Source organism: Lepidochelys kempii, chromosome 2, assembly GCF_965140265.1.
Source record: "Lepidochelys kempii isolate rLepKem1 chromosome 2, rLepKem1.hap2, whole genome shotgun sequence".
Taxonomy (NCBI): Eukaryota; Metazoa; Chordata; order Testudines; family Cheloniidae; genus Lepidochelys; species Lepidochelys kempii.
In genome coordinates, this window is record NC_133257.1 from 224,081,509 (window position 1) to 224,107,069 (window position 25,561).

General features: G+C 43.2%; 1 protein-coding gene and 1 long non-coding RNA gene across 3 annotated transcripts in view; one reads left to right on the plus strand and one right to left on the minus strand.

Annotated features, from left to right (window-relative positions):
- HEPACAM2 (HEPACAM family member 2) overlaps positions 1-3,178 on the plus strand; it is a 30,748-nt gene extending 27,570 nt beyond the window's left edge. For both annotated transcript variants that reach the window (XM_073333951.1, XM_073333953.1), the window contains one exon: positions 3,091-3,178. In XM_073333951.1, the coding sequence (XP_073190052.1) occupies positions 3,091-3,100 (10 nt within the window). In that variant the 3' untranslated portion in view covers positions 3,101-3,178. The remainder of the gene's footprint in view (positions 1-3,090) is intronic.
- LOC140907620 (uncharacterized) lies at positions 1,517-17,325 on the minus strand. The gene is made up of 6 exons (XR_012157553.1): positions 17,231-17,325; positions 13,134-13,182; positions 12,893-13,030; positions 7,245-7,339; positions 2,088-2,169; positions 1,517-1,693 (listed from the first exon to the last, which is right to left on the minus strand). It is a non-coding gene; the product is annotated as an uncharacterized lncRNA (long non-coding RNA).
- Positions 17,326-25,561: the final 8,236 nt, after the last annotated feature.

The window sequence follows — 25,561 nt, forward strand, 5'->3', positions numbered from 1 at the left end:
TCCAGCACAGAACTCTTTTATAAGTAGCATTCAAGAGACAGCGATTAGTGTGATTTTAACCTGGGGAATATTTCTTTCTAGCATCTTCCCTTAGGGCGTTACAGGTGCTCGCACATGCATTCGCACACCCACATCCTAAAACCCTAAAAGTCTAGGATTTCTCCCAGCTTCTTAAGCAAAAGAAACAGGTAAAACACTTTTTTTAAAAGGGCTCCGATTCATTAGCTCTCAGTCTTCGGACTCACGTTGTCATCAGAGCTTTTGCCATTGCAGGACCAGGCAAGGTAATAGATGGATCAGCACTGTTATGCACTGCCAGAAACTGGGACTGGACAACGGGATGAATCACTAGAAATTGCCCTGTTCTGTTCATTCCGTCTGAAGCATCTGATATTGGCCATTGTCAGAAGACAGGATACTGAACTAGGTGGACCATTGCTCTGACCCAGTATGGCCATTCTTATGCAAGCAAGGTTTCACAAATGGTGAGACTTCAGGCTGGTGTAGCCCATAGCAATAGTCTTCACCTCTTCCTTCTATAGGTGACCAGCCTGGGAAAGCAGGAGGGTTAGCTTCTTCAAGTGTCTTTGCTGGTCCAAAAAAACGTAAGGCCTTCTGTTTTGATAGAGATAGCTTCCCGATGAGGGCATTATGGTATGATTGTACGCTTATGTACAGGGTAATGTCTAGGAACTTGGAGTACATCTACGCATGGAGCTGGGCATGCGATTCCCAGCTCAAGGAGACATACCAGTGCTAGCTGTCATCAAGCCAGTGCACTAAAAATAGAATGTAGCCATGGCAGGGTGACCAGCAGGATGGCCTAGCCACTCAAGTACGTATCAAGGATCTCAGATGGGCACGCGAGGTGATTAGCCTGTCCTGCAGCTTGCGCTGCCATGGCTACATTCTATTTTTAGTGCATGAGACCTTGCACAAGTATTTTCTCCTCAAGCCAGGAATCACACCCCCAGCTCCAAGCGTAAACATACCCTACAAGGCTTTGACTTGAAGAAACTGCTTGATGAGAGAGGACAGTACATATGGAGAAAGGAATAAAGCGTGAATGTTGCACTCTCTCGGCTCTCTCTCTTTTCATGCTTGAACACTGACCACCTTCTGTCTTGACCTTCATTCGCTTCACCTTACAAACCTCCCTTTGAGGTCTTCAAGCAAAGCCAGGTGCGAAGAACGACTGGGACTCCAACCATCTGGGCCAATCAAGTTGAAAAGATGCAATCTTTAAGTTAACAATAGTCTGGAAAATTCCAGATAAAAGTGGCCATTTCCTCAAGATATTAGGCATTGCACATCACATACATTGCAGAACCCCAAAAAGAATCAAAATAAAAACATGAGAACCATTTTGAGGAAGTTGCTCTCACCCACCCCCCTTGGGTAAACAACCACAGAACACAATCTGACATCAGTGGCTAGTGGAGGACCTGAATGGGTCCATAAAAAGAATTGTCTAATAAAACCCAACCTTTCATCCAAACTGCTCATGCACCCTCGGTATTGCTTAGAGTGAATCTGAATATCTATGACAAACTGTCACATCATTCTGCCACACACAAAACTGGGAAACTGGCAGTAACAGGCTAAAGTTAACAAAGCTTTCAACTGGTGAAGGTTCACACCTCGTATCTCGTCTAAGTGGAGAAAGCTGTTATGACTTCCATAGAATCTTCACCTGAAATGAAGAAAAAACACACATTCATTCCAACTCGGTTTCTCATATACACTCACTCTCTCTCTCTCTCTCTCTCTCACACACACACACACACACACCAGGCATTATTATGCCACAAATTTCTGCTGCGCTGACTGCCAAAGAGCAGTGGATATCTGTACATTTCCCAATCATTTCAACGCTAGGCTTGTGAGAGCCTGCACTGACTCAGCATGTCCCTACTAGTCATTAACAGTTGGTAGAGTACATTATTACTGATAATGAATGAACATGCTGAAACATTTGCAGCATCTAAAAGAGAGACCTCACCAGAGAATCACCATGATTATGTGTTATATTAACTGAGGTGGCATAATTTTTGCATAGCCCAGGCAGGCCTTACCACTGCACATACCTTTTTGAAACAAAACCTCTGAGACTCAGGAATGGTTGACTGTTCTGTTACCCATGTTCAGTACCTCAGTCAGTCCCTCTCTCTATGAAAACACAATGCAAACAGCTAACCTCATAATTTACACCGCACCATTGGCATCCTACCACAGTGAGAACTGCTTATCAAGTTTACAAGAGTAGAAAGTTGCCTTGAAAAATTGTAATTGTGTGAGAGTCTCTGTGAAAATGATCATGCAGGGGGGATGCAGTAAAAATGTCTCTAGAAGTTCTCCCTCTCCAAGAGTACTTTTTCTACCCATAGCCCTCTTTCCTTGAGCTGGCAGCCAGTGCCCCTTGCTGAGATGCTAGTTACCCCATGGGTGCTCAGGATCTCTGTGGATTATAATGATGATATGCACGTAGCATATAAACTGCACATTTGTATGTCTGGAAGAACTTTTCTGACTCTTACAATCAAGGGATATTTTAATATTGCACCAAAACTACACTTTCATCACCAAGACAATCACAAAGAAGCCTGGCTGCATTAGCGTTACCCTTTGTAGCACACAGGAATGTCTGATAGCAATACCATTACAACTTTTACTCTTCTAAATTAATGCCACAGTTTATCCACAGACATTCTAAAGGTATAAGCAATGCCAGTTCCTGAATTTGTGAGAACAATATCAGTGTCAACTTATCAGTATCAGCAGATACTACAATACCATTCTGGAAAGTACTGTACCAATTTCACTGAGCCACAACTACTTTGACTCCTCAGGGTAAATCTTCAGCATAGTGCACAGCGTGTTAGTCATACAACCATCACCACTATTAATGAGCCTCATACTGCTAAACCCCAGCTCATCATATTGAAAATTTACACTTGTAAGTTGCATAAAAGTTAAAGATCCATTTAACTTCTGTTTTGAGTTTGTTTACTACAGTGCCTTTTTTTTTTTTTAAAAGAGAAGTAATGCAACATTACAGGCACTAACTATCAATGTCCTGTTCTTTTCTAGAGGTACATGAAGATGAAAGCACAGCAAATCAAGACATCCTAATACAAATGTTAACTTCTGTGTCTTTACTGGAAATGGAAAGCAAATGTCAACAGCTCTCAAAATGGCAAAGGACTAAGCTAGCATTTCTGAAATGATAATACTTCCTTAACCTAGCCATTCTTTTTTTTCCTGTATTGCTCCGAACATACTGGATTTGGTTATTGATTTTGTTTAACTAATGGTTTCTTGAAACAGCTGTGATTTTTTAATTGCTGAAAATTTTTTGCATTCTGAACTGCAAAAAGAAAACAGAGCCAAAAGAAAATATAGATAATAAATACTATATCGTTAAGTCTGGGATAGCTGCCTAGGAGTCAGACCAGAGGACTTTCCTTGCGAGTTATATTATAACACAGAAAGGAAATTGTATTAAACTTTCCATTGATGTGGACTTTTAAAAGAGAAGCTGTTGCACATTGGCAATAAACACATATACAATGTGTCAAACTGAAAAATAAATCCTATTTTTCTTAAAAAGGGCAATATCTAAATTTTTCTTGTAACTTTAATCTGTAACTTACCAATTTATAAAAACTAATTTGTCATCGTTAAAAATGTATATATGTATGTTATCCAGAATGTTTTGTTTTTATTAATTTGCGTTTCCTTTGCATGTAAGCTGTCTTCCCATTTTTATCCTCTTAAGGCCCAGATCCACAAAAGGTTCTTAGGCTTTGTGATCCAGGAAAGTTGCAACACCTAACGTTTAGGTGCCTATACAATCACAGGAACAACACTGCAATCCACGAAGCCTGAGTTAAGTACCTAGGCTCGCTATACAGTGAATGGAGAGAACTAAGCACCTTGAAGTGTGATCCACACAAGTCAGGATACTAGGCAGCTCTCTGCTTAAACTAGCCAATGGGAGATGGTGATGAGGTATGTGTGCTAAGCCCCACCCCTCTCAAAGAGATAGGAATGTAAGTCTGGGCTGCAGGGAGGCACCTGTCTCTGCTAGTGGTCCACAAACTAGGGGGAAATAGGCACACGCAGGGCCTGATCCAGTAGACATGCTCAGAGGCTGTCTAACTCCACAGCTGGGGGTGGGGAGCAAGGAAGAGGAGGACATCCCTTATAACCCTTAGCCCAGTGATTAGAACTCACCTAAAATGTGAGAGACTCCTGCTTCAAGTTCCCACCTTCCTGATGAGGAGAAGGAATTTGAATAGGTGCCATCCATCTCTTAGGAGACTGCTCTACCCACTAAGCTATGGGATGTTCTGATGTGGGTACTCCTCAATCTCTCCTATTGAAGCTGTTCCACTTTAATTAAGTAATTGAATAATTAAATATTAATTGGCCCCCAAAACAGTTAGAATGTCTCTATAGCCCAGTGGTGAGGGCACTCACACGGGAGGTGGCAGATCCCTGTTCAAATCCCTTCTCCTCATCAGGTCTGGGGGATTTGAACTGGGGGTCTTCTGTACTCTGGGTGAGTACCCTAACCATTGGGATAAAGGTTCTAAGAGGGATGGTTGCTACTGCATTAAGTTAGGCAGCCTCTGAGCACTCCTACTGGATTGGGCCCTGCACACGACTTAGCAGCCTTTCCCCTGGCTCGTGGATCACACTGGGGCTTAGACAGGTGCCCAGGCACCCAGAGTGAGGAAGCAGTGTGCATGCTCAGGAACTGAAACATAAGCACCTAGGGAAATTTTATTGCAAAAACTTGGGCACTGAGAGAGTTTGGGAGCTGATTGGGTTATGCGGCAGCCAAGCAGGAGTTTTGTGGATCACAGTGGCACCCAAAAATGGGAGTTGGGTGTCTCAGTTTTGTGGATCCCACCCTGAAAGCCTGTTTTCCATTTGTTAGAATATCGCTTAATCTATGGGTAATTATTATGAGCTGAAGGGGTGGCTAGACTAGATCAACACTTAAACATCAGGAGGCTCCAATAGGACCAAGAACTATCTTGGTAGAATCCGCATAGGAATGGGGATATTCTCTGTTGAGGCATCCTGCTATCAGCTGTTACCATACTACATGGAAATGCAAGTGTACCACTTAGTCACACAAACAGATGGATTCAGTTAGAACCAAGCAGGATATAAAAGGCATTTGAGCCTAAGTAGAAAATGAAACTATGCTCTGGGATAGAGTCTCTGTAAGGAAAACAAACTAACCACCCAAGTAACAGCCTGTTATGGGGAAATGATAAGGCGGAGGTTTAGGGTTGGTTGCTATTATTTCCATTACGAGTAACTGGCGTATACACAGTATTTATGTACTTTACTAAGAGCAGCATGGGAATGTTGCAGGCTTTCAAACCAATTAAAAAGTCATTTCCTATATGGAGCTTATTAAACTCTCTCTCGGTTTCCTTCTCTAAAGGAGAACGATCTCCCCTCCCTGTAAATATTTCCACCTACCACGGTGAGTTCAAAAGGGAATCAGGGTGCCATCTTCTGTACTATAGGCAATGAGAATTTAGCATTTCATTGCTGCTGCTCCACAGCTTTGAAGGAAGTAGAGGGGTGATCTCAAAGATACTGTTGGTTCCACAGATCACCCTTTTGTTCCTTCAGATCCAGCCAATTGGTGAAGAGGGGGGTCAGGTCAGGCTGAAAGTTCCCATATCTATCCAGAACTCTTAAGAGTGCTGAAGTCACTGGGAGGAATTGGGAAACTAAGTGGTCCAATCCCCTAGAACTTTCTCCTTGTCAAAAATATAGAGCCACTTATGCCGTCTTAAAAGTCAAGGACGTTTTGAAATAGGGTGACCAGATGTCCTGATTTTATAAGGACAGTCCCGATATTTGGGGCTTTGTCTTATATAGGTGCCTATTACCCTCCACCCCACGTCCCGATTTTTCACAGTTGCTCTCTGGTCACCCTATTTTGAAATGTGCAAAATCTTTGAGTTGCCCCTCTGGAGCAGGTAGGATATTTGAATTTCTCCTAAAACGTTCTGTTGTGGAGAGTTCTGAAGCGCTTATCCACAAAGCATCTAGCCCCCCTTTAATATCGCTGAAGGGGCACCAGGACTTGTTTCTGCTCCCAGGACAAAAGGGGAAGTGTTAGTACAGTGACACAAACTGGTTTATAACACCACTGCAGCACCCTGATTTTAAAATAGTGCTATTTTGTCTTTTCACTCAAGTGACTGTTTGTAGCTTAAATTCTAGCTGTTGCCTCTTAATTGACTCTTCTCAAATGCACAACAAGGGCAAATTCCCATTGGAGCAGAAAGCCTTAGGGCTGGGCAGTGGTAGTTTCTATGGGGAGGGCCAGGAAAAAAAGGTAGATCCATGTAGCAATGGATACTTGTGTTGCTGTTTCCCGCTGCTTAGCCCCACAGAATCCTGCCCCACATTGTGCAGCAGACCAGCATGGGTGCACTGCCAAGAATCTCTCCATGGTCACAAGCTCAGGGATATGACTTAACCCGTAGAGCCAAACCCTGCTCTCAGTTACAGCAGTGTAAATCTGCAATAACTTAACTGAAGCCAGTAAGTCAGAGGCAGAGCTGCAAATAAGAACCCAGGTCTCCTGGCCCCCAACCCCCTATCCTAGCCATGCTGTCTCCCTTCAATTAAAAGTCATGGATTAATTTAATATCACTGACCACCTTTGAAGTCAATTTAAAGCACACGTTTGCCTAGTATCCAAGTGTAAGGTACAACTGTTCCTAAAGTGTTTGCTTTCTTGCTTTTCTCTCTCCATATAAGATAACCTTGTGTAAACTTATGCCATCTATTAATGTCTTTAAGTGAATAAGTCTAAATTCGATCTATTTTAGGCCTTTGTAATATACCTGTATACATCTTTTAATAAAATAATTTCAAATACCCTATGCATTCTGTAACATTTAATAGCACTGCGTGTGTGCAAGCACAGGCCCATGGTCACTCAGCCATTTCAAAGAAAATCAGTAGCCAGCCATTTTGTGGAAATGCCATTTACGGGAATGAACATGCGTAGGACACTTGAAGTCTAAGCACGTGTGTGTGTGTATAATTTGTTCCTATTGTGAAAGCATGGGTCTTGGGGGAGAAGAACTGTGCATTTTCTGGTTTCATACCAGGTAGGCCTTCTCTTCTGTTAGCAGTAAGAAAAAAAAATGTAATCATGCTGAAAATAAAGGGGATGATACATTAATACTTGTTCTCACCTTGCTTCTCCCAGACATTACTGTGCCACTGTGTCTTTGATTGAAAAGACAAGACTGTTGTCTACCATTTCTCTAATGTATCAGTAGTGGCGGATCTGTAATATACAAAAACTCATACTCAACTCTCTGGAGACCAAGTTGCACACATCAGATCTCTGAACTCTACCTGCATAAGAAGAGCCGAGGTCTGGCTGGAGAACCCAGTCAAGAGAGGCAGATGGGGACATGAGGCATCCAAACAACAAATCCCAAGAGGCACCATGCTGGCATTTACAAACCAACATTTTTCAGCCAAGCATCAAAATTGTTTGGGTTTTCATGTGTTCATTTGACAAAAAGTCGGCTTTTTGTTCGATCAAAAACTCAATTTTCTGTAAAAAAAACAGTTTAGACAGAAAATGTTGCCCCCCCCCTCCCCACTTTAAAGATAGGCAATGTCATTGATGAGAGCCAATACTGCTAAGGAGGAAGCTACTATTTTTATTTAAAAAAAAAAATCAATAAATATCAGTTATTCATTCAAGGCTAGTTTTTTCAAGGGAGCTCAGCATATTAATTACTCAGCACTTTTGAAAATCAGACCTTTGTCTTGGTGCTTAACGGGGAGCTGAAGTCTTTTGAAAATCTGCCCCATTCGCATGTGCTGAGCTCTTCTGAAACCCTGGCCCTAAATATCTGTATGTATTTATGTCAATGGATAATGTAGTTTGAACTATTATTGGAAAGATGTTTGGAAAAAGTTTACATGACTTCCTGTGGAGTGAATTCTGAGCCAATAGACTGCGCACAGAGAAGTTCTCAGGACTCTGGAGTTGGGATTCCATCTGCTCCACCACCACCCTTCCATCACCATCACCATCACGGCTGCCGAGTAGCTGCGGTAGCCGCTCCACAGCTACAACCTATGGGCATCGTTACAGTCTTCAGCAGCTGCACCATCCATTACGGGACACTTTGGTCAGCAGCCCCAGTTACTGGCTGTATGCCTGGCTCTCCCTGCCAACAAAATTACTCTTCCATAATAGAGCCCAAATGAAGCACAGCTCTAGTGAGCACAAGTGTTGCACGCTCCCATGTAAAGGTTCATCCTATTCTACTGCCTCTCTCCCGCACAGAAAAACCACAGCTAGCTGTAGAAAGAAAGGGTTTGCTTTTGTGTTTAATATGTCAATTACAATTTGCCAATAAACGTCAACTAAAAATCTAGATGTAATTCAAAAGAAAGTACGTTAAATTTCCAAATAAGGAGCAAAATTCTGGCTGCCATCAAGTAAAGGCATAATAGAACCCCAAATAGTATGTACACACACACACACACACACACAGCTAAAGCACCACTGATGTCGTCCTTGTTGTGGAAGAGTAGCCCTACAATTAGGAATAGTTTATAGGAATGGCTATGCCTAGAGCCCATTGTCAGTTAAGTAGTGCAGGGTCTACACAAATATGTAAGCCATTTGCTGACTCCTAGATTACTCTCTAAAGCCCGTATGTCTCAATCCTTTTCCAGCTCCTGCTACACAGAACCTGCAGAAGATGTTTTTTCCCCAGGAAGGACAGAACAGAACTGACCAACTTCCATCCCATTATTCCACTGTAGGTTCTTTGTCATGTGCCTATGCACGCCACCGTCCATAATCTGGTACATGGTAGTATATGTAATACATTACAGAGAAGTTCACATTTCCCATTTATAAGCAAAATTTACTTTACATAGTAAACAAAATGCAAAAAAAAAATGAAATAGAATAAAATGAATTCTCCTATGGGAAGAAAAAATATCTACTTGGAATTGGACATTGCCCTGCAGAACAAAACATCCAGCAAAATGGCAGATATCACCTATACAAACAAAAGTGCGTGTTTTTTCCATGGGATTAGAAAGCAAATACTGTGCATGCAATCCACCTTCTGCTGATATATTATTCTGTTCACTTGTCTTTTGCTGCATCCATTTATTGATAGCTATTAAACAAAAAACACACAACACTGATCTAAAATCCCATTCGAACTCTGTTTATTCTTTGCCCTCCTGTGATAATTTAAACAATGATTTAGTTACTTTTGCTGCAAAAATCAGATGTGTGCGAAACCAGCTCTGACAGACTGCAGCATTACAAAGACTTGTTAATGGATGAGAAGAAAATGCTCTTTTTGTATAAAGGAAGTTCTGAACCTTTCTGCAGCAGGTGTTATCATCTGCAACAGACACTCCTGTACGTGTACGTGTGTGTTGCTTTTAGGGCCCAGTAGAGTCAGTCTATCCACTGACTTAAATGGGCTTTGGAGCAGGCTCTTAGGATGTGAGGAGGAGGTTACTGAGAAAGTAATATCTGATCCAAACCTCTGATATGCAAAGACAACCAAATGCATCCGATGAAGTGAGCTGTAGCTCACAAAAGCTTATGCTCAAATAAATTTATTAGTCTGTATCCACAAAAAGAAAAAGGAGTACTTGTGGCACCTTAGAGACTAACAAATTTATTAGAGCATAAGCTTTCGTGAGCTACAGCTCACTTCATTGGATGCATACAGTTGAAAATATAGTAGGGAGATTTTATTTACACAGAGAACATGAAACAATGGGTGTTACCATTCAGGCTGTAAGGAGAGTGATCAGGTAAGGTGAGCTATTACCAGCAGGAGAGCGGGGGTGGGGGAGGGAACCTTTTTGTAGTGATGATCAAGGTGGGCCATTTCCAGCAGTTTACAAGAACAGTAGGAGGGGAAATAGTTTTACTTTGTGTAATGACCCATCCACTCCCAGTCTTTATTCAAGCCTAAGTTAATTGTATCCATTTTGCAAATTAATTCCTATTCAGCAGTCTCTGAGTCTGTTTTTGAAGTTTTTTGTTGAGGAATTGCCACTTTTAGGTCTGTAATCGAGTGACCAAAGAGATCGAAGTGTTCTCCGACTGGTTTTTGAATGTTATAATTCTTGACAATCCATTGTCTACAGCCAAGCAGTACGATACAACCGCATTTGCTCCAACCTCTCAGACAGAGACTGGGAGTGGATGGGTCATTACACAAAGTAAAACTATTTCCCCTCCTACTGTTCTTGTAAACTGCTGGAAATGGCCCACCTTGATCATCACTACAAAAAGGTTCCCTCCCCCACCCCTGCTCTCCTGCTGGTAATAGCTCACCTTACAGTCTGTATGGTAACACCCATTGTTTCATGTTCTCTGTGTATATAACACCTCCCTACTATATTTTCAACTGTATGCATCCGATGAAGTGAGCTGTAGCTCACAAAAGCTTATGCTCTAGTAAATTTGATAGTCTCTAAGGTGCCACAACTACTCTTTCTTTTTATGGATACAGACTAACATGGCTGCTACTCTGAAACCAGATAGAGATGTAAGCTTTGACATTTAAATGTTCCCGTCAACTGTGAACAATTGCATTTTCTGTGGGGAAATAAATGTGGGTGTCTTCAAGATCAGACAGAGAGGCTGAGCCACCACGGACTCCAACTGACGGCAAAAGATAATGAGGATGATCACTGACCAGAGCAGCCCAGAAACAAAGAGTCTCTATAATAAGATATTGTGAAGCATTATGTCTGTTCTTAGAAGAGTTATTATATGCCACTCTGAGGCATGATGTGGTGTGTTAGGGAATGTTTAACGCAGGCCTTGAGCACCTTTTGAGAATGTTCCCACCTGTAGCAGTTCACTGACTCACCAGCGCGGCACCTCCTGCTGATCATCCGGGAATTAGCTTGATTCCAGCCTCGGAGACCTCCTGCTGGCTGGTGTCTCCCTACCAGTTGCTGCTTTCTCCTGATCTCCACCACTTGTAGCACTTCAGGCCCCACGTCCCTCCTGGACCCTGGTGCCCCTTATCTTTGGGTGCTGCCCAACAGCAGTGCCCCCACACTCTGGGTCTCCCCTCCCAAGGGAACCCCAACCTCCTATACCCACCTTGCCTCAGTGGCTATTGCCAGTTGTCATCTAGCCCCTTCTCTCAGGGGCAAACTGCTGTGTGTAATGGCCAGTCATCACCAGCAAGGGGGTTGGACCTGCTGCCTTTCTAGTCCCAGCTGCCTCCCTGCAGCTCTAGTACCTCTCCTGGCCTTTAGCAAGGCCTCAGCTTGAGGACCCACAAGGTCAAAGGTCCTCAGCTCTGTCTGCCCTTCCCCAGTCCAGTCCAGTCCAGCCCTGCCTTGCCTCAGGTACCTGCTTACTCTCCCAGGAAGCCTGGTCCTCTCAGATCCTCAGCTGGAGCAAGAGTATTTCTCACTCTCTCAGCCTGCGCTTTCATCAGGACCAGCTGTGCCCTAATTGGGTCAGCCACACCTGTGGCTGACTACCCAAGCAGCCTCCCTTGGCTGCTTTTAACCCCTTTCTAACTGGAGTGGGGTGACCGCTCCACTACACCACCCCTTAAACCTCATGGGTGTGACACATGAAGCCCACCCCTAGACACACACACACGGCTGTTTCGGCAATCAAATTCAGACTGTTGGTGGTGTCCATCCCTGATGTCCCAGCATTGTTGTGGGAAGGGCAAAGGTGACAGTCACTGAGAAGGGAAATCTCCTGATTGGGCCGACAAGTTCATAGGATATAAATAAGCATTTAATAAGGATCAAAAGCTTTGCAGAACCCAAATTTTTCAGGGGAAGAAAAATGGTTTAGTGGATAGAATCCTGGACTTGGCCTCAAGAAATCTGAGCTCACATCCTGGCCCAGCCGCAGACTTCATGTCACCTTCCACAAATCAAGTCAATAATCCACCCTGTGCCTCAGTTCCCCACTTGTAAAATGGGGATAATACTACAGGGATACTTTGTGGATAAGATCCATTAAATGATTACGAGGCTTTTGATACAACTACGGCAAGGGCCATATAAGTGCCAAAATAAATACAAATATATTCTGCTAATGTTTACATTTGGCCACAGTAGCCCAGGCAATAACAAAATGAATCACCGAACTGAAGCCACCCCTGCTGGTAGGCATGATTGGAAATACTCACATTTTTCACTCTCCCCTCATTGACTCAACTACCTGCTTTTCTCTGGCATTAAGTGGAAGAATATTTTACCCCATAAAAATGAATTGATCTTTTCTGCTGGGTGACCGTGCCACCAGAGATCATCCATTTTAACAGTTCAAGTCCATGTTTATCTGGAGAGGCTGGGACTTGATCAGAAATGTCTTTGCCAGGGAAACTTCTAGTGGAAGGCCCTGTAATTTTATATTTGTATGCAAAGTGCCTTGCTCACCTGTGCCCTGTACAAATATTAATGTTCACAAGCAAAGCGTCCACCAGAGTTGAGTGTTCATTTGTGATGGGATGATCCCGAAGGTTAGTTTGCAGCAGTGTGTGTTAGGACGTAAGTAAGCACAATTTGGAGTTGTACCATTTAATATTTACCATTAGGTGGTGCCCCTACAATTCATATAAAAGCTTAGAGATAATATGCTGCCACAAAAGTAGTTGAAGAGTATTTTTAAAAAAAGGAAGTCTGAGGAGCAGTTATGCAGCTTAAATGCCTCTCAGCTCATATATGCTTAAACACAACATGAGACATATCTGATCAAACATGAATCCAAAGCAGCCTAGCTCCTTCTTTCCCCTACTGGTTCAATGGAGCCTGCACTACAGTAGTGAAGAAAATATTGGTGCATCCTCACCACTCAGCAGTGCTTTGATGGGGTCAGGGAAGACAAGAAGCCACTCCTCAAAAAACTGCAAGGGAAAGCAGGACACGAAAAGGGCTCCATGCTGGCTTACAGTGACAGATGATTTAAGAGGCCCTGGAGCTCCAGAAGCTGCAAAATAAAAAGGAAGATTAAGGCTGCATATATATCTGGTCTAAGAGAAAGAAGTATATAAAACAGATTTTAGTGTTCCAGTATAAAATTGACAGATTACCTGCTTCATTCAGAACTATCCATGGGCCACTCCCTCTTGTGTTCAGTGTCTGAGCATAAACAGAGAGAGGCAGCCAAGTCAGTGCAAAATTCAGTCTTTATTCCTTCCTCCACATACACTGCTCTACCTTATCATGCACTTCCTGAAAGTGGAGGTCCCAAAATTCCAACACACAATCATACTACAGTATTCCTGTCACAGGGTGCACCATTCACCTCTGGGCTAGGGCCTCCTCCTCTGGGCATTAGCTCTCAAGGTTGACGCCCCTGTCCATGGTTTGCACGCCCTCACTCTGACTCTGGTCTACAGCTCCTTTCACTCCAGGACCCTCAGTGTCTCCTTCATGACTTAGCCCTCTGTCTAGGTCACTCAGCATTCCCCTTTCAAGGTCCAGTCCATCAGCAATCATAGGCAGTCTTCCCACTCACTGCCTCAGTTCCATACCACACCCTTGGCGGCTTGTAGGAAAACCCAGGTCCACTCTCTTTTCTAGGTACCAGTCCAGGGACCCTCAGCTCAGCAGCCTTGGGCTTTCTCTGTCTGCCCTCACTGCTCCTTTCCTAAACTACTTCCAACCATTTTGGCTCCCCTTCACTCACTGGGTGTATCAGCTCCAAGAAGCCTCTTCACAGAATGAGTGAGTGACAACTAGCTACCTTCCTACAGCCTTTCCCAACAGCCAAGTCTGTAACCAGCTACCTGGCTTGATAGGCCCTGCCTGTTCCTGTGTAATTAGCTGCCTCCAGCCTAAAGCTGCCCTGTTTGCAGCATAATTAGCTGATTGAGCCCACCTGACCCTATTCAGCTCTTGTAGGGTCAGTGTGGGGAGCACACCACATCACAATCCCCTATTGGGAAGCTATTTATCATAATATCCTGATTTAAAGGAGAATCTCTGTTGGTTGTTAGGAATAGAAGGCACATGACACAGCTGAGCAGTTCTGATTCCATCCCACCTCACATTCCCTCAAGAACAGGATACAGCAGGCAGCAGAAAGGTATCTCCATCTTATCTTCCTCCCACACACAAATGGCCCCTTTGAACAGGAAGCAGAGTCTCCACCTTCCTCCAGACTCCCTCAGGACAGGAAGCAGTGGCTGGCAAAGAGGCAGGAACAAAGACTCCAACTTCCTCTTCCTTTCTCCTTCCCCTTTCTCTCAGACACTGAGCTGCAATGTTCCTCAGCACTTCCTGGCTCAATGGCTTCTCAGAATATACTACTTACCTTCTACTTGGATTCCCCTGACTCTTTCTCTCTTGTCTCCAGGCCACCCAACTTGGCTACCTTTGCACACTTAGCAGTGCAAACCTACTGTAGGTCTGGGAGATGGCAAGCCTAAGCTCTCCCATATATAAAGGTCCTCCCCCTTAGCTGTGAGGAGGGGCCCAGTGAAGCTGGGCCATATGCAATTAGGGAGGACAACAAATGAGAAAATGGAGATGGGACTGACAGGGCAAGAACCAGAAGGGGACATCAAGCAGAGAGCCCCCGACAGCATCCACTGCTCCTCAAAGGCATCTAGAGAGTCAGTGGACACAGCCCAGAGGCGTGACTGTACAAGGGAACATAAGCAGGCCTGACACTTGCAGTTCACCCACCGCCCCCATCCAGCTTGCTCCTCCTGGTATGATGGATGGTTGTCCTGTCCCGCACCAGGAGGAAGTGGACAAGGAGGTCCCATGATTTTGTGGGGCTGTGGATGGGGTGTGCATAGATCAGGAGGTGCAGGGAAAAGTGCAGCCAGAACCTCAGAAAGAGGTTCTGGTGGAGCTGCCAGAGGGGCTGCAATCTGACACACTCCACCTAGATACGCGCCAGGGTCTCCCTCTCATTGCAGAAAGAAGAGGGGTTGGTGGAGTTTGTGAACCGTGCCGGGTACGCACCAATGCTTATGGCTCCATGAAGGAGCCACCAGCTTATATCTCCAATAGGTATTGGGACCAGAGTGGAGTACAGACTGGCCCACCAGGGTTCCTCACCCTTTTCAGGTGGCAGTAGGTCCCACCACTTGGTGTCAGGGCAGAATACGAGGGTGAGGGAGTGAATAGTATGAATCACGAGAGAGAACAGATGTTTCCTGGGTGCCTAGCAGTGTGTATTGGTAGCATGCAAAATACTTTCCTCTTCCCCTTAAATGTCTTGTTACACTTTTAATTTGTACCAATGACCAAAGCACCAAACTTGTAACCAGATCCTAGACCCCACCCTTTGATCCTAGACCCCACCCTTCTGGATTTTGGGGTTGGGGCTGACTCATAGGTGGGAGGGTAGTGTATACAAGGCAGCCTGTTATCTTTTGTACAATTTTGGCCCTCACTTGTCTACCAATCCTGTAGAATGATGTACTTTAGGCCTCGACCAGTCAGGGGTAAGCCATTAAAATTAGTATCTTAGAAATTATGTAAAAGGGATAAATATTCCCACTCAAAGTAAACTGACTCTGTCTCCTGTGAAAAATCAGAACAGATATGGCCAGCTACTGTGGCTACTCCTTGCAAACAAATAAACATTAAAGTAACGACAGCATTGTGCTTCTATAATTATATATGTGTTGCAAGGGTATCTGACAGCTAATTTGAAGAGGAAAGCTATTGTTCTGTAATCTCTTTTAAAAAAAAAAAAAAAAAGCTTTTTAGTAGCCAAGTTCTCCTTTTGGTTCCCTTTTATGACCTCTCAAATGAGACCATTTAAAAGATTTGCTTTTTTGTTTCCTTGTATGTATTTATAGTTATATTTGAGATACACCACAAAGCTGCAATGGGAACCTGTTTTTGGTTAGATGCAGATTAATTTGTATTAAATTGCTCACATGCTCAGGGTCTAACTGATCGCTGTATATGGGGGCCAGGAAGAAAATTTTCCCCAGGTCAGATTGGTGGTGACTTTGAGGTGAGGGGAGTTTGCTTTTTTCTGCAGCATGGAGCCCAGGTCACTTGTGGGTATTATCTGTGTGCTTCAGGGCTCAAGCACCTACCAAAAAAAAAAGGGGTGCTCAGCACCCGCAGGCCCAGATTAATCTTTTGTGGGCCCTGGCACCTGGACCATGGTCCTGCACCCCCACTCCGCCCATGCTCTGCCCCAAGGCCCCGCTCCCACTCAACCTCTTCCCATTGAGCCTGCTGCTCACACGGTGGGTGGGGGAGGAGAGGAGCATCCACTAGCAAAAACAAAAGTCAGTGGCTATGGGCACAGTCCAAGTCCCATTGACAGCAATGGGGATTGATCAGGCCCCAAATAAAGAACATCTAACTGTTTTGTATTTGAAGTGATATGCTGTGTAACTGGAAATAATGGGCCTGACTATCTCCTGTCATGAGTTTACTGAGCTGTTGCTGTGGCTTTGCAGGGAAGTAAAATGTCTCTGGCAGTATAATTTCTCCAGTAATACAAAGGAGATTGTGCAATTTAGCATTCAAAAACTATTCAAATACAACTCTGCATAAAAACAGTCTTGTTGAATATGTGTTACATATTATTAACAATGAGGTAAATTGTTAGTATGGTGCCTGACCTCTAAACTGTGCAGATCCTAATGACATCAGTGGAAGTTGCATGGTCAAATCCTTGCCACTGCCTAAAAATTTAACCCCAAATTACAATCTGGCCAGAAATGTTTGCAATATTAGCGATGTGTGAATAATGGATTTTTCTGTTCTGTAATTCGGGGAGGTGGAGGGGGAGTTTCAGGTCTAACCAAAAAATGGGGGTGGGGTGTTTGTTTTTTAAATTTTCTGCAAATTGAACAGTTGAAAAAAAATTGTCTGGAGTCCTAGCCAAAATGAAATATTTCCGTTTGATTTCAAGCATTTTTAAAAATACGTTGATTAATTTTATTTAAAACAAATGACACTTTGAAAAGTTCTGTCAAACCAAAAAACTGAAATGTTTCATCTCCAAAATGTTGAAACAAAACATTTAAGGTTTTTGGTTTTTTGTTTTGTTTTCCAATTGAATGAAACAATTCAGCAAATCCAATGTGAATTCACTGTATGTTTTTGTGTTGCTGAATCTGCATTTTTTGCCAAAAAGCACTTCAAACAAAAGGTTTTGCCCAGTTCAGGATGCAATTCCTGATAAAAATAATGTCTGTGGTACCTCAGTAGAAAGCATATAAAAAGGAGTCCAACTTCTCTGGAAGACGAGCCCAGCTCCAACTGTGCTTTTCTTTCATTGGGGGTTGTTGTGCATGTCCAGACTGCAATAAAGAGCAGCAAAACGATTTCAAAGTGCTTTACCAACAGTCTATGAAGGGATCACTTCTTATCATACTAAAAGGCACTGTGCCAGTGCTAAGAGCTTTTTAAAAAAGAAAGTGAAGAATAACTTCCTCGCTTAAAACTATAGGAACAACTTAGATATAAAGAAATCCCACATGTGCAGCAAATGGCCAGAGAGCAAGTGAGGAGTTAAATACCACAGGATTGAATATAAATAAAAAGTTAAACAAGGATTCATATTCTACAATGTAAACACCAAAATATTCAGGGAAGTCCTGTCCCACCTTAAAAGATAATATACACACCCTCTCTTCAGGCTCTTTGCTCAGATTTCCAGAGCAAAACACAGTGGGTCAGATCAATTAAAGCACAAATGTAATCTAAACAAGTTAATGGGGCAGTGCTGGAGGAAAAGAAACAGATAAATAGAGCACCTAAGAATAACAGCTTGTCATAATCAAATAGTATAAACGTGGCATTATTTACAAGAGTGCCACCTAGTGCCAAAGTTGAGAATTGCATTTGTCAAGATAAACATTTAGTGACGCCAGCTCTTCTAAATAGCCACTGCATTCTGATGACATTATTGCCATTTATAAATGAATCCTTAATGCTTCTCTTTTGTCATGAGTCAAAATATAATAGATCTTGACTGAAGAGAGAAAATATATTGGCATTGTTGTGTATGATTTTACATGCTTCCCTATATACAAAACACGTTCCTTCACTGGGCTAAAGAGAGTGGGAAGTCCTTAAATCAGGGGTTGGCAACCGGCGGCACGTGAGCCAATTTTTACTGACACGCTGCTACCAGCCGGGGTCCCGGCCGCCGGCCCTGCTCAGCCCGCTGCCTGCCTGGGTGAACAGAACCCCAGGCCGGCAGCGGGCTGAGGGGGGCCAGCAGCTGGCTGAGGGGGGCCAGCAGCTGGGACCCCAGCTGGCAGGAGCCGGCCAACGGAACCCCAGACCAGCAGCAGGTGAGCTGCTCTGGGGTTCTGGGTTCTTTCTGCTGGCCCTGCTCAGCCAGCTGATGGTCTGGAGCTCCGGCCGCCAGCCCCTTGCCAGCCGGGGTCTCAGCCACCGGCCCCGCACACCTCGCTGCTGGTCTGGGGTTCCAGCTGCCCGGCCCCCTGCCAGCTGGGAGCTGGGCCTCCGGCCCTGCTCAGCCCTCCTGCTGGCCTGGGGTACTGACAGCCAGCCCAGGGCTCTGCTCCTGGCCTAGGCCCAATGCTCTGCAGCCGCCCCCAGCTGTGGCCCACTGGCCCCAGCCTGGGGCAGTGAGGAATGCAGACAAGGGCAAGAGGGGGCACAGCTCAGCACCTCCATCTTAAAAATATCCCAATGGCTTGGAAAAATTTGTAAGTCTTGGTTTGCTGCTTATATCAGACCATGTTTGACCTTCTGCGTGTCCTCTGTCGCCATTTTTTTCCCCACTGACAGTTGAGGGGAACATTTGACAAAATGGAGGGTCCTAAGAAAGCAAAGTTAGATGTTCATTCATTTCAGCCTTCTTGGACAGACACATTTGGATATATTCAAAAGAAGGACCATACTATTTGTGCTTTCTGTTGTGAAAGTGTTGTTTGTCGCACATCAAGCGTTTGACGACATTTTGAAACGAAGCACGAGTAAACCTTTGTTGATGAAGCAGACAAGACTGAATCGATCAAGAAGGCAGCAGCAGGATATGAGAAGCAAAGCAGTGTTTTTAAAAGCTTAAGTGCAAGTAAAAATCAAGCTACAGAAGGAAGTTACAAGATTGCACAGTGCACTGCAAAAAAAGGAAAGCCGTTTACAGATGGGGAATATATAAAATGTTTTTCCCAGCAGTTCTGAGATTTTGTTCAACGATTTGCCAAATAAAGATATGATCATATCAAGAATAAAAGAACTGCCTGTCTCTGTCAGAACAGTTGAGAGACGCATACGCGAAATGGCAGAAAACATTAAAGGAAAAGCAGACGACTGCATTAAAAGACACAGCAGTGTTTAGCTTTGCAGTTGATGAGAGTATGGGTATAAACGACATTCCACGTTTGGCAGTTGTTGCAAGATATTGTGCTTCTGATGAAATTCGAGAGGAACTTTGTTGCCTAAAACCCCTGTATGGCACAACAAAGGGGGAAGATATAGTGGAAAGTTTTGTAAACCATTTTGAAGAACGAGGAGTTGACATCAGAAAAATATTTTGTGTGACAACAGATGGTGCTCCTGCCGTGGTCAGAAAACAGAAGGGATTTGTAAAGTTACTTGAAGATCAAATTGGCCGTCTGACAGTCAAATTTCACTGTATCATCCATCAAGAAAACCTGTGTGCTAAAATTTCTAATTCAGAGCTTAATAATGTGATGAATACAGTGGTGTGAATTGTGAATTTCCTTGTTGCTCTATCTGCTTTGATGCACAGACCATTTCAAGCACTGCTAGATGAGCTGGACAGTGCTCTTCACTGGACACCATTCCATTTCACAGCAACATTCAGTGGCTAAGTCGTGGCAAGGTTTTGGTGCACTTTGTAAACTGTTTTGATGCAATCAAGGCCTTTTTGTCGGAAAAAGAACAAAACTACCCCGAACTGGATGATGACAAATGGCTGTGTAAACTCATGTTTCTAACTGACATCACCGCTCACCTAAATGAACTCAACCTCTGTCTCCAGGGTACAGGGAAACGGTTCTGGATCTTTATGAAGCTTGGAAGGCATTTCTTGTAAAACTAGCAGCTTTTCCTCGGGATAGTCAAACTTCTACTTTCTGCTACTCCCAACACATAAAAGAGCTATCGACACGTGGCACTGTCAGAGTCGATGAGATTGGAATGTACATGCAAGAACCGGAATCTGAATTTTCTGACAGATTTCAAGATTTCCAGCAATTTGGCCCAATGTTTTCTTTTCTAATTAAACCTGAAAAGTTCAACGAAAGCGACTTGGATTGTCTGTGTTTCAGTAGATGAGTGTTGAAGATTTTGAAATGCAGCTCATTCAGTTAAAAAGCTCAGAATTGTGGGCAAAGTTTGTAGATCTGTGGAGTGCACTTGAAGCTACCAAGAGAGATCATGGGGCCTCTATTCTGACCTGTTGGATGTCCCTGCCAGTGAAATTTAACTGTTTGAAGAAAATTGCATTTGCAGTGCTTTCAGCATTTGGATCCACATACCTGTGTGAACAGGCATTTTCACAGATGAAATCTGTCCTCTGTCCCTCTCGGAGCCGGTTAACAACTGATCACTCAGAAGCCTGTGTGCAGCTTAAAGTATCCAAATATGTGCCAGACATTGGAAAACTCAGCAAGGAAAAGCAAGGGCAAGGATCACACTAAACCAGTGGTTCTTAACCTGTACTGCAGCCTGCACCCCTTTGGTTCTCAAAATATGTTCTCGCACCCCTTTTCAAGGTTCCTTCCCCACTCTGAACTCTAGGGTACAGATGTGGGGACCTGCATGAAAACCTCCTAAGCTTACTTTTACCAGCTTAGGTTAAAACTTCCCCAAGGTACAAACTATTTTACCTTTTGCCCTTGGACTTTCGCTGCCACCACCAAATGTCTAACCAGGTTTATTATTGGGAAAGAGTCGTTTGGAAACATCTTTCCCCCCAAAATCCTCACCAAAACCTTGCACCCCCCTTCCTGGGGAAGGTTTGATAAAAATCCTCACCAATTTGCATAGGTGACCACAGACCCAAACCCTTGGATCTTAAGAACAATGAAAAAGCATTCAGTTTCTTACAAGAAGAATTTTAATAGAAGAAAAAGTAAAAAAAAATCACCTCTGTAAAATCAGGATGGTAAATACCTTACAGGCTAATTAGATTCAAAACATAGAGAATCCCTCTAGGCAAAACCTTAAGTTACAAAAAGACACAAAGACAGGAATATCCATTCCATTCAGCACAGCTTATTTTTTCAGCCATTTAATGAAATCATAATCTAACGCATATCTAGCTAGATTACTTATTAAATTCTAAGACTCCATTCCTGTTCTGTCCCTGGCAAAAGCATCACACAGACAGACCCAGACCTTTCTTTTTCCCCCACTCCAGCTTTGAAAGTATCTTGTCTCCTCATTCGTCATTGTGGTCAGGTGCCAGCAAGGTTATCCTAGCTTCTTAATCCTTTATATGTGAAAGGGTTTTTCCTCTGGCCAGGAGGGATTTTAAAGGTGTTTACCCTTCCCTTTATATTTATGACACCCCTTATCAAAAATTACACTACAATTAGCTTAAAAACTTGAAAACTTAAAAACTTTGTATAGTACAGTAATCGTTTAAAAATGTATAATGTTAATAAATACATAGGTTGGATGAAACAAAGTAGTTGTACTTATGTGCCTCTGCTTAATTTGTGTTTTCAATGATTTACCTCCTAAAAAAAATCTGGCATGTCTCGCACCCCCAGAAAAGGCATCTCGCACTCCCAGGTGGTGCATGCACCCCAGGTTAAGAACCACTGCACTAAACTGATAAGATCTGCATTTTAATTTAAATTTTAAATGAAGCTTCTTAAACATTTTAAAAACCTTGTTTACTTTACATACAATAGTTTAGTTATATAATATAGACTTAGAGAGAGAGACCATCTAAAAACATTAAAATGTATTACTGGCACGCAAAACCTTAAATTAGAGTGAATAAATGAAGACGCGGCACACCACTTCTGAAAGGTTGCCGATCCCTGCCTTAAATGACTCACTCTCACACATAAACATATTACCAAGCTACAGATGCAGAGCACAGCCCAGGCAATATTAATATTCTAGAACAACATAAAAATGTTCTATCAGCACAGACCCGTATTGAGAAGGACATAGGGAGATAAACTAGATGTTAATTAAACAGATCGTTTCTTTGATCCACTAATATTGTGAATATCTTCACTTGTTTGTGGATTTTGAGTCTTCCTTTACATTTTTCTCTGTTCTCCAGAATTTAAATTCTCATTTTCAAAGAATGAAGCTGTTAGCCCTTCTAGGAGGAAAAAATTCCTCCTTTAGGAGGAAAAAATTATTTCTATAACATGCCAGCCAACCTTTTAATTAAGTGCTGTTTAAAAACATAAGAACACCATTAAGTGTTTCAGCTGGTCTCAAACAAGCCTAGAGGGCTGACTGTGACCAGCTACCAGGTTTTTAACATGTTAAAAATTTTCTGCATGGGGTGGGGGAGAAGGCAAGAAATTTTGGCCCCTTTAAAAGCAATGCGTAAAACATCTGAAAGCACTTAAGTCTCATTTTCAAAAGTGACTTACTTTGCCACTTAGAAAGCCAATTGAATTTAGGCTCAGGGCCAGCCCACAACATTTTGGCACCTGAGGCGGGGAGCTCAAATGACGCCTCCATGCCCCCTCACTTGGGCCAAAACTTTGAAAGGTCTCAGTTCTGCCTTCTTCCTGTTCTACTCCTCTCATGGTACTGCTCTGCTACCTACCCCAATAAAGGAGAACTAGCAACTTAAAATGCCCTGTTCAAAAATTTTAAGTAATACTTAACTTTCAAACACCTGAACAGCAAATGTAATTTTTCTTGTCTGCATAGTAAACACTGCCATTTTTATCTGTTTGAATAATCAAAGTGGTGCTTTCCATGTCTTCTTGGTTGCAAAGATTTGAACTGCTTCCTGCTGAAGGTCTACAGTCTAGGCCAGCTCATGCTCTATGGACATGGTTGCAAGGCCGACCAGCCTCTCCTGTGTCATTGTGGAGTGTAGATGTTTTTATTAACTTCAACTTGGAGAAGTTGTGTTCTCCACTGCCAACTGTTACAGGATGTGTTAGAAGTATGCGCAGAGCAACAAAAACATTTGGAAAGAGGGTGGTCATCTTATTTATGCACATATATTCCAGAACAGCCTTTGGAGTTGATTCTGCTGAAAAGTATCTTGAAAGGGTTTCAGTTCATCACCTAAATCACTCGCATCAATATCCCGCATGTCATCATGTGTCAACACTGTCTCTAGTGCCCTGCATTGCTGGTGCAGGTCTTTTTCAGGCATAGTGAGGAATTTTGGAATATCATACAACATCCCAAATATACTGCTGTGTTCCTTGAGCTGAATGAAACGTTCTTCAACTGACTGTACTGCACAATCTGGCACCTGGTTAAAGAATTCAACTTTGAATTGTTGTTTGGGGTCTCTTACAGGATTATCCCGTGCCTCATAATCAAAATGTCTTCTTCTTCAGTGACTCTTGTATTCTTGAATGGGTGGGAAAATAGCTTCAGTGTGAAGTTCCTCTGCCAACTTCTGTGCACTCTTCAGAATGTTTTGAAATCCCTCATCTGACTGGTAAGACTGTAGGTATGACTTTGCTTTGTCCAGTTGTTCCATTGCTCCAGATATATCAAGGTTAACACCTTGGAGTCTCTTGCTTACAACATTTATTTCAAACAGTATGTCATGCCACAACACTAAGCCACACAGAGATTTGAAGTTATGTACGTTTCTGGTGATTCCATTTCTCTCTGCCACTGTTCTCCCACGAACAGTTCCTGTCATAGCAATTTCCTCCATAATGGCAACTATGGCATCATCTATCTTCCCAATTTGGTGTTTGATAGGCTTTATCACCTCCACTTGACTTTCCCATTGTGTGGCACTCAGTGGTTTCAGTGTCAGAGAGGATGTTCCCAGATGTTGCTTCAAAATTTGCCATTGATGCAGAGAAAAATACATAGATGCTTTGAATTACATTAAAAAATTCAGCAGCCTCACTAGAAGCTGATGCTGCATCACAACCACCAAGTTCAATGAATGAGAACTGCATGGGACAAAAAAAGCTCGAGGGTTTAACTCTCAGATCCGTGTCTGCACTCCTCTGTTCTTTCCTCTCATGTTGGCACCATTACCATAGCCCTGATTTCTCATGTAAGCGATTGCAATTCCCGTATCTTCCGAGTTTTTTAAGAAGCACATTTGTCATACCAGCTCCTGTAGTATCATTAATGTCAGTAAATTCTAGAAATGCTCTCTGACAGTCACCATTGCAGGGACATTTTCACTAGGTTCTGCTGGTGTTACAAAACGCACCATTAAAGTCATTTGTTCCATATGGCTGATGTCAGGTGTGCAGTCCAGAATAACAGAGTAATATCTTGCAGACTTCAGATCTGCCACAATCTTCTGTTTGACTTTTGGTGCCAGTAACTGTATGATCTCATTTTGAACTGTTTTTCCCAAGGTAGTGTTGTGTGTACATTACTTGTGTGGTGACTCTTCTTAGATGCCCCTGGAGTACAGCATCAAACTCAGCCATCAGCTCCACACTTTTAAGGAAGTTTCCATTGTTTGGCACATACAGCTGATCTGAAGTGCCACGCAGTGCTAGGTTTTGGGTAGCAAGCATTCTCACAATGTCAATGAGCCTTTCCAGAACATTTTGCCAGTAAAAAGACTCTGATGCAATCTTCTCTTGATGCTGATCATCTATGATGGCCTTTAACCTTGGTCTCATATCAAGCTGTTTCCACCTATAGAATGCTCTCTGTTGATTTGCTGCCTTCTCATGGCATGCCAGATTTTTCCAGTCCTTTGTTCCTGTAGAACCCAATGTGGCTGGAACATTAGACTGGAAGAGTTTGCAACAAAAACAGTATGCAGCATTCTGGGTTTTTGAGTACATAAGCCATGGCATCTCCACTTTGTCACCATTGGGGATTTCACGCCAGTAATATATTGGGTGAAAACTTCTATTTTCATTGTCTTTGGGGAACATTAAGTTTTTCACTTGCTGTGGCCCATACAGTACAAGGAAGTCTCTCAGGCTGCTGCTCAAGTGGGTCCACAGTCCTGGATCATCTTGACTTAAGGAACTAAACTCAGAAGCAGCTGTTTCTTGCGCCTCCACCACACTCTTCTCTGATCTACACTTTTCTTCAGGAATGTGCATGGTTACATCCATTTGAGATGGAGATATGGATGCTGCAGTAGCTGCCAGGTCACCTGCACTCTGACTAACTGGAAGATGAGGCATCTCCTCACCACTCACATCCTCACTGAGGCCGGAAGGCTCACCGTGAACATTTGTGTCTATATATCTCAGGAGAGCTCCTTCCTGCTTAGATAGAAACGCTTCCTTTGCTTTCTTTCTTTTTCTGAATGCTGCGCCAGAGGGGCGTTTTCTTCTTTCACTCATGACTGCTGTTCTGTGCCAGCTATAGTGGCTCTCAACACTCAGTTGAAGGGGACAAATAAGCAGACTGGTTGTAGGGCTTG